Genomic DNA, 15,080 nt, shown 5'->3' on the forward strand with positions numbered 1-15,080 from the left:
TAAAAATGACAGACAGGGAACAGATAAAAAAGAGCAGGGAAAGGTTTATCCGGCTGGGGAACGCATCTAAAACAAAGAGAAAAGATTCAAACGAGAACTTTATGAAAACCAGTCTCACTAGCATGAAACACAAGGCACATCTACCCTAAGCTCTGGGAAGCTACCTGAGAAGAAGTAGAATGGATGTAGGATGTAGATCACCTAATGTGTGAAGGACAACCTTTTGTTGGTGGAATGATATACAGCCAAATCACGGAGATATGGAAGAAATAAGGTGTGAGGATGGATTTCCATGTGACAGCAACAAACATCCAGAAGTGGATTGTCATGGTGTACCACCAGAAAAAGATCAAGGGGGCAAAGATCAATGAAAATGCACTTCATCTGGATATGTGCCACTCCAACGAAATGGCAGAAACATTTTATTTAAGCGAGGACATGACAGAGATGGCTGCCCATGCAACAATGATCATTGCCCAGTGTACTCAGGAAGCAACACAACCAACACTACCTCTAGGTTAAACAGTAACACCTTCTGAGACAAGCACCCAATCTCAAGCTGATCTGCAGCCTGTGACCACTCCTGGAGCAACACAACCAACACCACCTCTGGGTGAAACCCCAACATCTTTCGAGACAAGCACCCAATCTCAAGCCGATCTACAATCAGTGACCCAGCTGGAGGACAGAACTCCGTCTGATACATCAGAGACGTAGTCGACTAGGTCGCTATCTGAGAAGGAGAAAACCGTGATTTACAATGTCTTGGCTGATATAATTTCTTCTAACACCAAGGTCATGCTACCGGAGACCCGAGCAGGAATGACAGATTCCGTGTCATCAACAAAGCTTCTGTTGGTTCTGGGGATGGATTGGAAGGTGGCCCACTGTGTCCGTCATTGTCAGTCCATCATACCCAGAAGCCTCCCGGAAGCCATGCAGGAAAAAGAACTGATTCAGGCTTGGCAAGAGACAAATTTGATTGTCTCATCGGACACCGTCTCCTCCCATCAAAGATGGAGTAAAGATGACAATGCCATCCTAGCAGCGTGTTTTAAGGACGTTAATAAATATCCAATGAAGGGTCAACTGAAATCTAAAATGGAAGAGTCCCAACAACTTAAAGAAGTGGTTCAAAGAAACGAGTTTGAAAAGGTTTACCAATAGGTAAAAAACACTTTTAAAGGAGGTCACTCCAAAAACATGTATTTTTTCCATCACCAATAAAAAGTTCACATTGAGTTGAGTTACTCACCGTTGCTTTAGTTTCTGAAGTGGATGCGATCCTAATGAAAAAAAATGAAAAGTTTAACACCGGGGGCCACCATTTTGAAAGGATCTTCAAGGCCAGACCACATATCCGTGACGTCATTCCGTCCGACAATGTGTTTGTTCCTTTGAGCTTTAGTATGGCTGCGCTTGAAGCTAGAACATGCTAGTGATTCTGGGGATGACAATAATAAAGTTGAATGGAACAATTGGTTGGAAAATGTTCTGTGGTGTACTTGTGAGAGATGTGCAACCCTGCCGATGCAAAGAGAATGTGTTTTTTGCCGAGAACAGCTGGAGTAGGTTGTAAATTTCATTTCATATTTGCTACATGTAGTCACTACCGCTGACCAATATATAGGTATTTTTATTTTCTCGAGCGTACGGATTTCTAGGTTCGTACTGCGATTGTAGGAATGTAAGCACAATAACTTGTAAGTATGGCTTTTGCTTGGTTCTTTTACTTGTATTTCTATATTGTACACAACGTTGTAAGCTAGCATATCGTTTTCTTGTTGCAGCGAATCTTTCACACCTTTCAAATGTTCAGATGTTTCAGTTGCATAAATCAAATGTGTGTTAACCTGAATGAATACGAGTTATTGACCTGGCCCAGCGTAGTTGGCCGCTACATCATTCGAAGTTATTGGTTTCAAGTTGAAAACCGTATGGAAGAGTCATTTATGAAAGAAACCCAGCTTGTCTGATCGCATATTGGAAATGCCTGCCAAAAAGAAATCGGCAAGCAAAATTACTCTGAAAAGCGTTGATTGTGGAGGATCGCACATGGTGTTAAATACTGCTGAGCAAGCGAAATCGTCAAATGCTCAAATGTTTCAAAGCAATGAGAGTGGTGGAATTGGGTATTTATGGCCATCATTAGCTGAAGGGAATGTGGATTGTGGTTTTGTTGACAAAAATCCTCAAGCTTCTAGTGGGATATCCAGGCCGACTAGGACGAAGGTGCTGAACTAGACGTTGAACGAAGAAGTGAATGCCAAGAAAGCCGTCCATGTGAAACATCAGAGAGCTGGACATATAGGAGAACTGTGGAAATGGCGAAATTATTTGCAAGTCCTGATGCGCAGGTGAACAAGGTAGAAGACGGCATTGCCAGGTATGAAGAAGCATTTCATAATTTTGTTAGCAGTCATGATAACTATCTTCTATATGAAGAAGACGAAGAGAGGAGTATTGATGATTGACAGTTATGACAATCAAAGAGACATGAAATTGCACTTAGATATTTTGGTAAATAATTGGAGAGCCAAAAGGAAAGGGGTGGGGAGTCCCCCATCTGAATCTGGACTTAGTGTGAGATCTGCTAAGAGTGAGAAGAGTTATGTCAGCAGTAGAAATAGTGTTAGAGATGAAGAGTGATCGAAGAAGCCAAGTTAGAAATGGAAACCCTGAAAAAAAGACAAGATCTCCAATGAGAATTAGAACAAGTCGAAAAAGGAAAAGCAGAGTTGACCAGGAAGATGGAGTTATTAAATGCCAAACCTAGAGTGAGACGGGCAGAAGTAGACTTACTCATAGAGCAAAGTGTAGAAGATGAAGGTGGGGATGGGATGAATCATTATCTTAAGGAACATTATGCCCAAAATGCTCTTAGTAAAGATCATTTGTTGCAACCAGATGTAAATAGTGTCACGCCCATCTCAGAATCGCAGCCTGTCAGTGGTCAAGAAGCAATCTCAACATCATTGACAGCACTTAGTTCTGCTCAGCCTCAACTTCCTTAGTTGTCAGTACCAAAACCTGCAACAACGCAGCCAGTAGTCACCTCTCCTCAACGCCTTGTGTAGTCTCAGTAGCTAGTACTAAGACAGGTTCAGAGGATTTGACTGCCGCGACATTGCCCCATACTGTTACATGCACCATGCCCATCAGCTGTGCCTCTCTTTTCACTTCGGAGGACCACACCTGAATATACTGCGATCTCTGAGCCATTGTACACTCTTGCTGGTCTGTCAGCAATAAGGAACCAGTCGACGCCAGGAATGTATACACAGCCTCGTAGTCCACAAACTACAGGTCTAAATGGAAAGACAGCTGAGTTTTGCTCAGTGACCACTCCACAGCAGGCCACATACCCTCTGGCAAGATACCCTTGTCCGTCACCTGTAGAGCACGGTAGTCTCCAATCACAGCAGTCCGATGCTTGGATAACCATCGCACAGGCCATTAAACAAGGCCCATCCTTACCGAAGGTGGAATTAATGAAATTTAGTGGGGATCCTTTGGAGTATGCAGAGTTTGTCACGAACTTTAGAGATAACATTGAAAGCCAAGTATATGATGAATCACAGAGACTTACGCACCTGCTTGCACAATCTACAGGAAAGGCTAGGGAGGCGATTAGAAGCTGTGTGAATTTGCCAGTGGGCTATAGGCATATAGCACGCCATCTGTAGCAAAATTACCTTTCCACATATTACGACATATTATGACATATTACTACTCATCATGTGTCGAAAAGATATGAAACAGGTCGAAATAGGTCGAAATAAGTAATGTGATATCATCATGTCATGTAATTCTATCTCGAAATAAGATGGTTGTCATGGCTATACCATGTAATGCGAAGCTCGTAATGAAGTATACCATGTAATGTGAAGCCAGTAGTGACATTCAAACCCCTGGTTACCGCCTGTCAAGGACACAAACTGTTCTCCTACACGAAGTCTATTTACCCCAGTTTCTCTCAGCTCAATATAGTTCCGCCATATTTTGATCGTTTCGCTCTTTGCCCAATCATCTTCTCATGGAAGTTGCCATTCAAGCTCACAATTCGCTCGATAGGATTATTGCCGCTATACATTTACAGTTGGTTCTTTAGATTCATTGCATTGTTTATTTAGTGTTATCTTGTTGTTGTCTGCAGCTCATCGATCTGTTCCTCTCTGACGTGCTTGATCGTTGCTGCCCTCAATCATACTCTGTTCGATCCATCTTTCTTGTCTATCTTTTTGCTCATTTTTGTTCGTAATTTTTAAGTCTTAATTGTCCGATAGAATCATGTCTGGATATTCTCCTGAATTGTTTGTGGAAAATGTGGACCAGGAGTTTCTTTGCAGTATCTGGTGAGTGAATTTATTTGTGCATATTTTGCAGCAATTTAAGAGTTCCAACCCTGGAACGGTTTCAAGGACGTTACCATCCTTTGACAGTCCCAGTCTTACTTGTAGAGACCTTTTTCGCTTGGGTGGATTGTTGTCCTATTACCGACCACGTGATATTCCCTAGAGATTTGTTCTTTTATCCATCTAAAAATTATTTGTTCATATACACACAGCTATTTGAAAAATTTGAAGGAAAAATTGTCAAGAGTATCATCACATGCTCTGAAATGGGGCAACAAACTGCCCAGTCCAAAAAGGTCTATTCCTATATATAAGTAATGCCATCAACTTTTCCATCAAAAATTGTGGAATTTTTTAGATGTATTTGTAGAATCAATTTTTAAGGCTGTGACAGCATCAATTTTTGTGGCTACTGCCAAATTTTTTGGAATAAATTGTGAAATTTGTTGTTGTTGTTGTTGTTGTTGTAGTTATAGTGTGTTCAACAAGCCAGTCTCTTGTCAAGATGGGCATTCCTTCTGCCACCACTGCATCACCCAGTGGCAGTCAAATAATAATCATTGTCCAGTCGACAGGAGAGTTTTAAGTGACACTTCGGTTAGAAATCTTGCAGTTGAAGGTGCTATTAGCAGGAGAGTAATAAAGTGTCCGTCAACAATCTCTCTTCCTGGTGGCTGCAGCTGGACTGGGCCAACAGCTGGTCTGGAGAATCACCTATATTGCGATATGAAGATCATGGAATGCAATTTTAAAGGTAGAGGATGCATTCTTCGTTCTTACCAACGTGAACTTGCCCAGCATCTGCTAATTTGCCCTGACAGGACAGAGAAGTGCCCTTCCTGTGGTGTGGATGTTCCACATAGTAATCAATCAGTTCATGATGAGCTTTGTGTTGGCAAATTGGTGCCATGTCCGAACAATTGTGGGATTTTCAGGTTGAAAGGTAGATTTTAGTTAATTATGTATTGTTATTGATGGGAGCTACTTGTGGTAGATACTCTTCATTTGCTCTTTATCTAATATATTTCCTGCTGCTAAATCATTTTTCTTTAGATGCAAGATGCTGTCCCACTTGGCTTTTGTGTGTTCAAAGTGCGACCCTGCCCCCTCTATGCTGTAGGATGTACTGAGGTGCACTCATTAGCAGATCCAGATTCCTCAAGTCACTTCAAGCTTCTCCTCGAAGCTCGTGTTTCTGGGGCATGTGGAGTAAGTCTTTGTAGCAATGATTTAGTAAATATCCATCAATAAACATACCATTTAACAAATATTTGTCATTACACGTCTTGTAAACCTGCTATATTCAAAGCCCTAGTAAGCTGTCACTCTCGGTGAAATGGAAGGTGGGTTTGTAAGAGTGGTTGTTCACTATTTTTCATCATCGGGCTAACTGTTTAGAACTGAATCATCATCAATGTGTGTTTGAGTGATTTTATTAGGCGTCCCTTTCTGTTAAGGACTCTTATTTATATATGTCTTTTCCAAAACAAACCTACGATAGACGTGCATTAAACTTTGGATGGCCATTTCATAGGGGTTTTGTTTGTAGTAGTTAGCGAAAATTATTTCTCGATAAATGGCAAGTTAATAAGGGGTTGCTGTTAAACAAGGGGTTACAACTCAACGGGTGGCCGCTTAACAGAGGTCCCCCCCAGGAAAAACTTTAAACAAACAGCTGTGACTAAGGACTGGTACATTGGTAGTTAACATTAAATTCTGTATATTGCTTTTATGTTTTAAATGGCAGTATTCTTTGTTCATGTAACTTATAAGAAGCAAGGAGAATATTCTTCTTTGGAATTCCTCCCCTTCCTCAGTCTTGCACCTTGTTTAAATGGCAATCATTTCTGGTTGTTTTGAAGACATTTGAAAATCATGGCTTAAGTGTACAAAAAAAAACCCTTTTCATAGCCTATGTGAATGCTTGGTCTGTAGACTAGTAGTCATAAGGCTTTTTGATGGATTTAACTTCCGCATTTGGTCCCTTAGATTCCTAGTCCAGGTCTAGATGGCATGTCTTTAGCTGGGTTTAGCCTGCAGAAAAAAGCTACCACTGTTACAAAGTTGAGTATAACGCTGTAAAAGCGCTTGGTTATACGTACTAAAAACACATTTCAAAGACATGCCTGAAACATGTAGATAAAGGAAATAGCGTTGTGAACCTAGACTTACAGACTTTGAATTTTTTATTCTGAACTCATGTTTGCGTATCCTTACTCTTTACTATTGTAGATTTCATACAGCCATGTCAAACAGACGCGAGTCAAATGTGAGGAGCAGGAGTGTGAGCGATGATGGTAATTGCCAGTCTATTTTACAAAATTTGCTTCCTTTTTGGCACTGATCACAATTCATGTATACCAACTACGATGCCTTTTCATCCATAATTATTTGATTAGTTAACTAATCGTTTCTTCTGTGGTCGTTTAGATGCATGAGAGAGGGAACATTTGTTGCGGCGACGCGAACGCGAGAATAGGACAGAAGATCGACGAGAGCACTTTCAAGTTCAAAGAGGTATTACACTGTAGAAAAATTAGTGTCGTTCTTGTTTATGACTTTCAAAGTTCAAAAATTGCTGTAATTGCCGAACATCTGAACTGATTGCGGATCATTATCTTCGTAGATCGCGAGGCAGAAACAGACGATAGAAGAGAAGAAGAAGAAGGACGAAGAGAGATCAGGATTTATGAAGGACAACTGGAAGGAGAATATAAGAAACCACCTGCGGTTGAGAAGAAGCGAGAGTTCCTAGCTCTTGGTGGCTGTCTTTCCTGACATTGTTGCGTCAAGAGAACAAAAGTTTCTTTACCATGCATGGAACAGAAAACACAGTTAAATAGTTAATGAGATGATGCTAAAAATATACTGATAGCACGGTAATTACTATTTGAAGCTTCTCACTTAGATTCATTTCTTTAGAGGACCCTCAAATTTGCAAGTTTTCTCAATAAAGTTTATGTCATGCCTCGTAAAAATACTCAGAAAATGAGGAAATGCAACTTCAGTTTTTTCTTTCGTAGTCAGTTTGAGAGCCAAAGTCTCCATTTAACAAATTCTGAAGTCAGTTTTCCATGCGTCTTTTCCATGCGTCTGATCATTAGTTAAGGCATAACACATGGATCCACTATTCGGCTCAGTGGATCTGTGTAAATCTCCCGCCAGTATTTTTTACCCATCAAATGTCAATTGAAACAAAATCAATTGTGACTATCTCGCGTGGACACGTCTTCCCGTGGTTCGCACGTGTCATTAGTCTCTGGTATAAATCATTTTTACAACTTTCTCGCATGGTATACCATGGAATATACCACTTATTCTTGGAATACACACTAACCTAAAGGTTCACGTGTATACCGAGAAAATACAACTGACTTGTAGGCTATTCCATGGTATACCATGCGAGAGCGTTGTATAACTAGTAAGATCAGAAAAATGGGATAGAAAGTCCTCATCTACGTGCCCCTGTGTATGATTCTCTGTGTACCTTTCAAAATTTTCAAAATTTTCCTTCAAATATATTTATTATCTTATTTCCCGTAATGCGCTGCTTTAGCTGCCGAGGAATGGGCCACAAGGCAAGGGCCTGTCCCTCGGCCAGGGTAAGACGAAGAAGAAGATCACCCGCAGATCACCACCCAGCACCAGCACCACCAGCACTGACCATTGTCCATCACCACCACCACCATTATACAAACAACACCTGCATTAATTTCTCCCAATTTCTTCTTTTACTGTTATTTTTAATCCTTATTTTGTTTTTAAATTTCATTTTATCTACTGATGCATAATAATTTTTCTGCATTTCTTTCATCTCGTCTTTCCAATCGAAATAACTTTGGAATTTTGTTTTATTATTTAACATAAAATAATTTTCGCCTATTTTTCACTGACTACCAGTATAATCTATTTCTCATTTTTTTTTGTACTTTTCAATATAAAATAACTTTCAATGATCCCCTATTTTCACAATTTTTTTTTATATTTCAACTTAACAATTTTTCGTGTTTCTTTTCGGTAAAAAATAAACTAGAAAAAATCAATTTCAATTTCCATTTTCTCTCTTTTTCAATAAATAACATTTCCCATTTTCTCTGTCTCAACAAATATTTTTCCTTTTTTTTCACGAAATTTGTTGTATTTCCCAATATAGAATGATTAGAGTAATAAATAATTGAATATTTTCAAATGCCATCTTTTTTCCAATATACAATGATTTTACATTTTTACTTTTTTCTTATTTACCGATGTGAAACAGTTCCTTTTTCAAGTTCCATTTCCATTAATAAATTATTTTCCAAAAACACTGTTGTGATTATTTTTTTTAAAGGGTGTAGTTTCCCTACTGTAAATTACGGTAATTTTAAAACATTTTTTCCAAATTTTGTTGGGTCACGCTTTCTTAACTTCCTTGGAAAAGTTAATATTATTTTATTTCTTTTTCACTGGCCTCTCTTTCTAAAAAGTACTCGGAAGTATAATTTTCCTATTGGCGATTTGTGACTAGTTCCGGCTTGTCCAGAAAGCATAACTATCACTGCAAAATTTCATGTTCTGTGCCTGTTACGTAAATTTGATATACCTTTCAGTCTAGTATATAAATATTGCCTATAAAGTTCAAACAAGATCTATATTCGATAGCATGGCTTTTCCTAGCGGGTCAACCAACGTAAGCGAGTGGAGCGCGATGGGTGATTAGCTAATGAGGGGCCTAATGAGAAGGATAGTAAAAAACGTCTGGAGACGTTTTTGAACAACTTGTCGATCAATCTCCTACCCAGGGTTTCTCTTTTTCACACCCCCTGGAGCAAGAGAGGGGCAGGAAGAAGAAAGACCCTAAGAACGAGGCTGCTTTTAGGAGATTTGTGTGTCTACTTATGTTATTATTATTTTTTAACCGGGATCAAAAAACAGTAAGACTCTCCGCTCCTCTTGACAGCTAAATCCATGGAACTTCCTCATTGAGAAGGTAGACTGCCTGCGAGAAGTTTAAGTTTCAAGTGAATGAGATGGAGCAGGGAAGCGAGGTTGCAGGCACGGAGAAAATAGTCTGCAGATTTGCCACCTTTGAAACCTGATCGATTGATGGTTCCGCCCAATTTGCAAATCGATAACATTTCGTGGCAAAGTTATTGTTGTGATATTGATCTGGTAACTGAACAATTCAAGTTTAGTTGAGTTCGTTGTTCGTTTTCAGTGAACATTTTAACTGTAAACCCTTGGAATGATGGAATGAGCCATGAGAAACACCAAAAAAGTGTCCCTAAAAAATAGACGATATCGACTTTTTGTGATCTCTTCGCTTCGTTCTCTAATTTACATAATATTAAATGAGGTACAACCGACTACCCGTATCTTCTAGAGACCTCTGGGGTGAAGGGGAAAACTTAAAATGGAGGGTCTCTGAGCAACTCTGCATCTGAACGGAATGTAGGCTGAAATTATTCAACATGTGGGCTGTAAACTCTACCAGTCCCTGCTCATCACCCACCTGCTTTAATCTTCGATCGACCCCACTGACCGTGCCTCTAAACAGGCTAATGAGAACACAAATTTATGAGCAACGATTAACGAGATTAGGCTCGATTACAAGCCGCTGTTCGGTAAAGAAGCACGTGATCCACGTATACCAGACACGAGAAAGCGGCAGAAATTGAGCCTACAACAAGATGGGGGATCCTGTAAAAAGAGCCAACAAATTTACAAAGCTCTTTGTAACCATGAAACAAGCAACACTGTTAAATCTGTCAACTGGTGTGGGCGGACACCCGTAATTGAATGACGAATCGGAGAGGTCCAAAAGATCTTTTCTATTTCCGCCAGATCAATTCGAATAGAGAACTATTTGTTTTGCTGATATTCCCCAGGCCCTGGATCTTGACAGATCATTTGGAATGACAGGTATTGCAGTTATAAACGTGTGCGTGTGCCACGAGGCAATTTGTCCTTTAGCATCACTTTACCGATACATCGAGGACCACTTAGGACCACTAAAAGAAAACGCTTTTTCACACTACTTGTTAGTTTGCCTGAAAGCTAATTAGAAATGAGTTCCCCAGCAAGTCCACAACTTAGCATCAGCAATGCAGAGGTATGTCTGAAATTTCCCCTTCCTGAGCCATGCGTTATTGCACTAGCAACTTTTGCAGACTTGTCTGGCCGGCTGGTAAATAATTGTAAATGACAAAGGCATTCTTTTGCTGTCTGTGCCTTTTACATCAGTCATAATTTCAAGACGTGATTCAGCAATCACAAACTCATTTCACAGTTTAACGCACCACACTGGAGTTGCACAAGTTTCTATTTCTAATTTGGTGTCCAAGCTTCTATTGACTAAAAGGGCAAAACGTCGGATTGACAAGAATGTTTGATGCAAGGGGAACTTGATCCTTTTGTAAGATTATGCAGAAATTGGGTTTGGCTGGTGACACTAGCCTCTCCAAGCTAAAAGATTGTTTTGAGACTAAAGTAATGGTTGTTGATTTGACTTCATGTCAACTCGTGCTATCAAAATCAAAGCTAACGAGAATTTGTGAATTGATCTGAACTTCCGCATGTTTTCGTGCATTTGACCTTCAATTCACGTATCATTGCTGTGAAGTTTAGCTGCGTTGACCAAATACGTTTAATTCTTATACAATTTTTAAACCTACATTCCTCACATTGCGAAATAAAGTTGCCTGTCGTTTTATCGCTCCGGTAGGAAGTTCAAAGTGTTAGTGATTAATTAAAGCAAACTCTTTGCACGCGAGAGATCACGATGACAGGGACTCTGTCTACAGCTGGGAAGAGTTCAGTGATTAGGATGGCCATCGGGAGGAATTGATCCCCCCATCACTCAATGAGGTTGGTATCGATTGATTAACTTCTCTTCTATCGGTCAGTGAACTAAAGATGTTGTTGTTTGGTCCAACTACTACCCAATCTTGAACCCCATATTTTGTTAGCTGAGCAATAGTCTAGTCAGATAAGAACGCTTAACTTGACCGAACCAATCAGCAAAAATAATAGCACTTTTTCCCTAACTAACCTCGCCTTGCACATAATTTTGGATATAATTTCATATGATCGGAATTGTAATCAGTTTTATTTGCATAGCTTAAGGTGGCTCAAAACAGTTTCTAGCACTTAGATTGCGATGGGTCATTTACAACTACTCTTTATCACTTGAAGTTACAATCATGTTATTAAAAAATGCATGATCATTGGTGAACACATTGTTATCATTTTCGGGACACAACAGGTTACCATAGCAACAGTATGACCTGCTAAAAATGCCATTAACTACAGCTTTAGAGGCTTATAATTCAAAAACATCATGGTGAATTTTTGTTTTCTATTAAATTTTAAGAAGTTAAATTAAATTAAATTTTTAATGATGCAACTTTTGGCAAAGTTTCAAAAAAGTTTTGTACATAAGGTTCCGAGTGACCTTAAATTTTGAGTTATTTATTTAAAATTTAAGCTTATTTAATCCCAATTTAATACGTATTGCTAATTGCTAGAGGGTTCACAATATCGTCAAGCCATGTTTGCATGTTTCAAAATGTTTTATGGTTTGATATAAAATTGAAGTAGTCTCAGTCAACGTACATATATTTGCTTTTAAGAGCTGACAATATATACGTGCTGCATGCATACCTGTTAGTCTTAAATTGTGTGAAAAATAATTTCTTGCCATGCAGGGATCTGGGGGAGTTTGGGAAGTCTTTGAGAGCCTACACGGCTACCTTACTGAAACACCCAGTCCAGGAATCCCCGTAAGTATACAAAAATATGTTGATCATTCAGCTAATTTTACATATGCATGAGAAAGGAATTTGTTTGGTCAAACAATGTCTATTTTTATTTTAGCAGCAGCATTCAGAACTATGTTGTTGTTAACAATTTGGAATATAAAGTTTTATTGTTCTCTGTTCAATCAGATATTGACTGTCATGGATGTGCAGGTTTATTGGAAAGGTTCACAACTCAATTGAGTCAGATCTTGAATCCCATCAGCATGTATATAAAATGTACAATGTAATTTAACAAGGTTTGTCTTACCAACCGTGATTGCCTAATTAGAAGAACCATCCACAAGGATACTGCATGATTTGACAAAATAAATGGCAGTCAGTTTACAGGGAACAAACAGTGAACTTCTTCACAAGACAATAAGACAATTGATATGAAGTGAAATGTAGTTCATTTAGTAGTAGTTCCATTAAATGAAGTTCAGCCAATTATTGTTTGATTCACAGGAAGATTCTAATGATGATGAAGAGAGACAGGAAGAGGAGGAAAGTGACCGGGTTGTTGACATGTAATTTAATTAATTGTCAATAAGCATTTAATTTAAAGTGAAGTGGTGTCAATGACCGTTTCCTAAATGTAATTTGCAACTGCAACGCACTTGTTTATGGCTAACACGATCAGGGTGGCAAAGTAGGGGTCTAGTTATCCATCCATCCCAACCCATACTGTTGGGTTGTCTAATCCTAACCCTAACTCCAATCTGCAAGGTGCTCTTTTGCATGTACAATTAACTCTTGAAATTGATCACATGATAAGTTGTTGTGCCAGTTTGCAAAGCGGATGTTTTGGCAACTCAGGTAGTTTAGTTAATTGTACCATCCACTGTCTCCAAAATCATTTTCAACCTTAGTAGTACCAAAAATTATTATTCATGCTCACTTTCTTGATAGAAATCTTGACCTCATTATCTAATTGTTTAATAGAAATATGTATTAGCATGAGGTGTTGAAGTAATGATGGCCCAAGCAAAGAGAATTTTCATTTTGAACATCAAAGTAAGCAACAGAGTTATCAATAAGGGCTGTACCCCGTAGCACCGGTTACGGCTGAACATGTTGGATGGGTCCTTGATGTTATGGTTGAACTTTGCTGTTGTAGGTTCGATTCATCCATAAAGTAACAAATTTGTGACAGGTGTGGAGATCAAGGCTACAGTTGAATGAAAACTTAATGACAGCCATGAGCAAGTTGTTTTCTTTTTTTAAGTCTTGGTACTTTCTAAATGAAATAGAAAACATGTTCTCCATGATTCCATTGATTTATAGAACCACTCGTGAAAATTTTGAAGAACTTGAAAAATGTTAGAAACACTCGGCTAATGGCTCCTGTTCCAACATTTCTAGTTCTCCCAAACGTTCACTCATGCTTCCATAACTTGATAGAAAAATTGTACTGCTTAATTTGTATTGCTTAATTGTATAGTGGTGATAAAATAGTGTATGACTTAGCAATTTTAATGTTTTTAAATTGAGTCATTGTTTAATTAATTATCATTTCTTTGTTAATTTCATTCATTTTAAGAACAAAGTCAATACTTAATGTGGTTTTATAGAGATCTCTTGTCATGAGTTGATTTTGTTTTGGACAGGTTCTTTCCTTTACCAGAAATTTGGCTGGTTTGGTAAGGCAAAATTTTCAGGGTATTCCAATTTCAGCTCAGGGACAATCAAATGAATCAGCTGTCCTAGCTTTAAGCACTGGGAGCAACCCAAAGGGGCAGGTTTACAATTTCAATGTGGTGCTACTGGATCCCAGTGATGATTCAATTCCCAGGGGTACTGTCAGGCAAGATCTTCTTAACACTGGCAGGATTGTCCAGATATCTTTGGGTAGGAGAACACAAGAAGCAGGAGCACTGAGAGCCCTGAATGGTGCCCTCCCTTTCCTACACTGTACAAAACAGGTTTTATTAATTCTGAACCTATTAATGTTTTCTAACAACAGTTTCATATAACAGAAAAATGCATCAGCCACATTGATAACATTTGATGATAACTGTGGTAACCTGGCAGTATGTATATTGGTTTTAAAAATAAGATTAGTCCAGCCAAGACAAGAAGATCAGAATCCAATTAAAGACGGGCTCCAATGGACAAATTCTATGGAAACTATTTAAAACAATCACCTTGTTTTCAGCAATTTTTTTTCAGCTCTGTAGTATTGGTCTGCAGTACAAAATAAATTGAAATGCTTTTAATCATGGGTAATATCACTGTGCCTTTTGCCTGGAGAGTACTGCTTTGTAATTCTCGCGACTGATAAAAGCTCGAGAAATGTGTTGATCCCTGCTGTCCAGCCATCTTCAGGGTTTTCTGCCAGGGAATGGAAGAAAGTGTGTGGCCAGGGTACACTGTACCTGCGCTTAATAGAGAGCAGCCCTAGTGATCATGAGGTACTCTTTCATATTCACATTTAAATATATTTTTTATAACTTTACCAAATAACCTCACAGGTGTCTTGCTGAAAAATGTCCTTACATAGTGTTCAACACAGACCTAATACATCTTGCTTGAATGCTTGAATGTTTAAGAAACAAATAAGTGCAAATGAAGAGATGTTTCTATAAAAAAAATATAGGCACAAGTAATCATGACACCTTTGTGTGGAATTAACCTAACTGTAGACAGTAAACTTGAACAAATAAACTAAATCCCTTACTGCTCTTATTCCTCTGATTTCTTTATTTATATACAATAATTTTTTTTAGAAAACAAAGTTTTGTTTTTTCTCTACAGGATCGGCCACCTAGACCATCGGCATCACGAGGAGGTGGGTGTGAATTTGTTATATCAATTGAATAATGTATGTAAATCAGTATTAAAATTCTGATGCTGCAATGTCAAGTAAAATAACTATGGCTACTCAGATGGCAGGGTTTAAATGGTTCAATTGCACTTACTTCACAAAATCTTTTGTATTAAATTTATG

At 38.6% G+C, this 15,080-nt stretch overlaps 1 protein-coding gene across 1 annotated transcript; it reads left to right on the forward strand.

The window, feature by feature from the left end:
• The first annotated feature begins 3,272 nt into the window (after window positions 1-3,272).
• LOC149099419 (RING finger protein 151-like) lies at window positions 3,273-5,309 on the forward strand. The gene is made up of 3 exons (XM_089276832.1): window positions 3,273-3,526; window positions 4,287-4,355; window positions 4,826-5,309. The coding sequence occupies exons 1-3, from the start codon at window positions 3,273-3,275 to the stop codon at window positions 5,307-5,309; spliced, it is 807 nt and encodes a 268-aa protein (XP_089132958.1).
• The last annotated feature ends 9,771 nt before the right edge of the window (window positions 5,310-15,080 follow it).

The sequence above is a fragment of the Orbicella faveolata genome, unplaced genomic scaffold (assembly GCF_042242905.1).
Source record: "Orbicella faveolata isolate gen_17 unplaced genomic scaffold, um_ofav_v1 contig_46, whole genome shotgun sequence".
Taxonomy (NCBI): Eukaryota; Metazoa; Cnidaria; class Anthozoa; order Scleractinia; family Merulinidae; genus Orbicella; species Orbicella faveolata.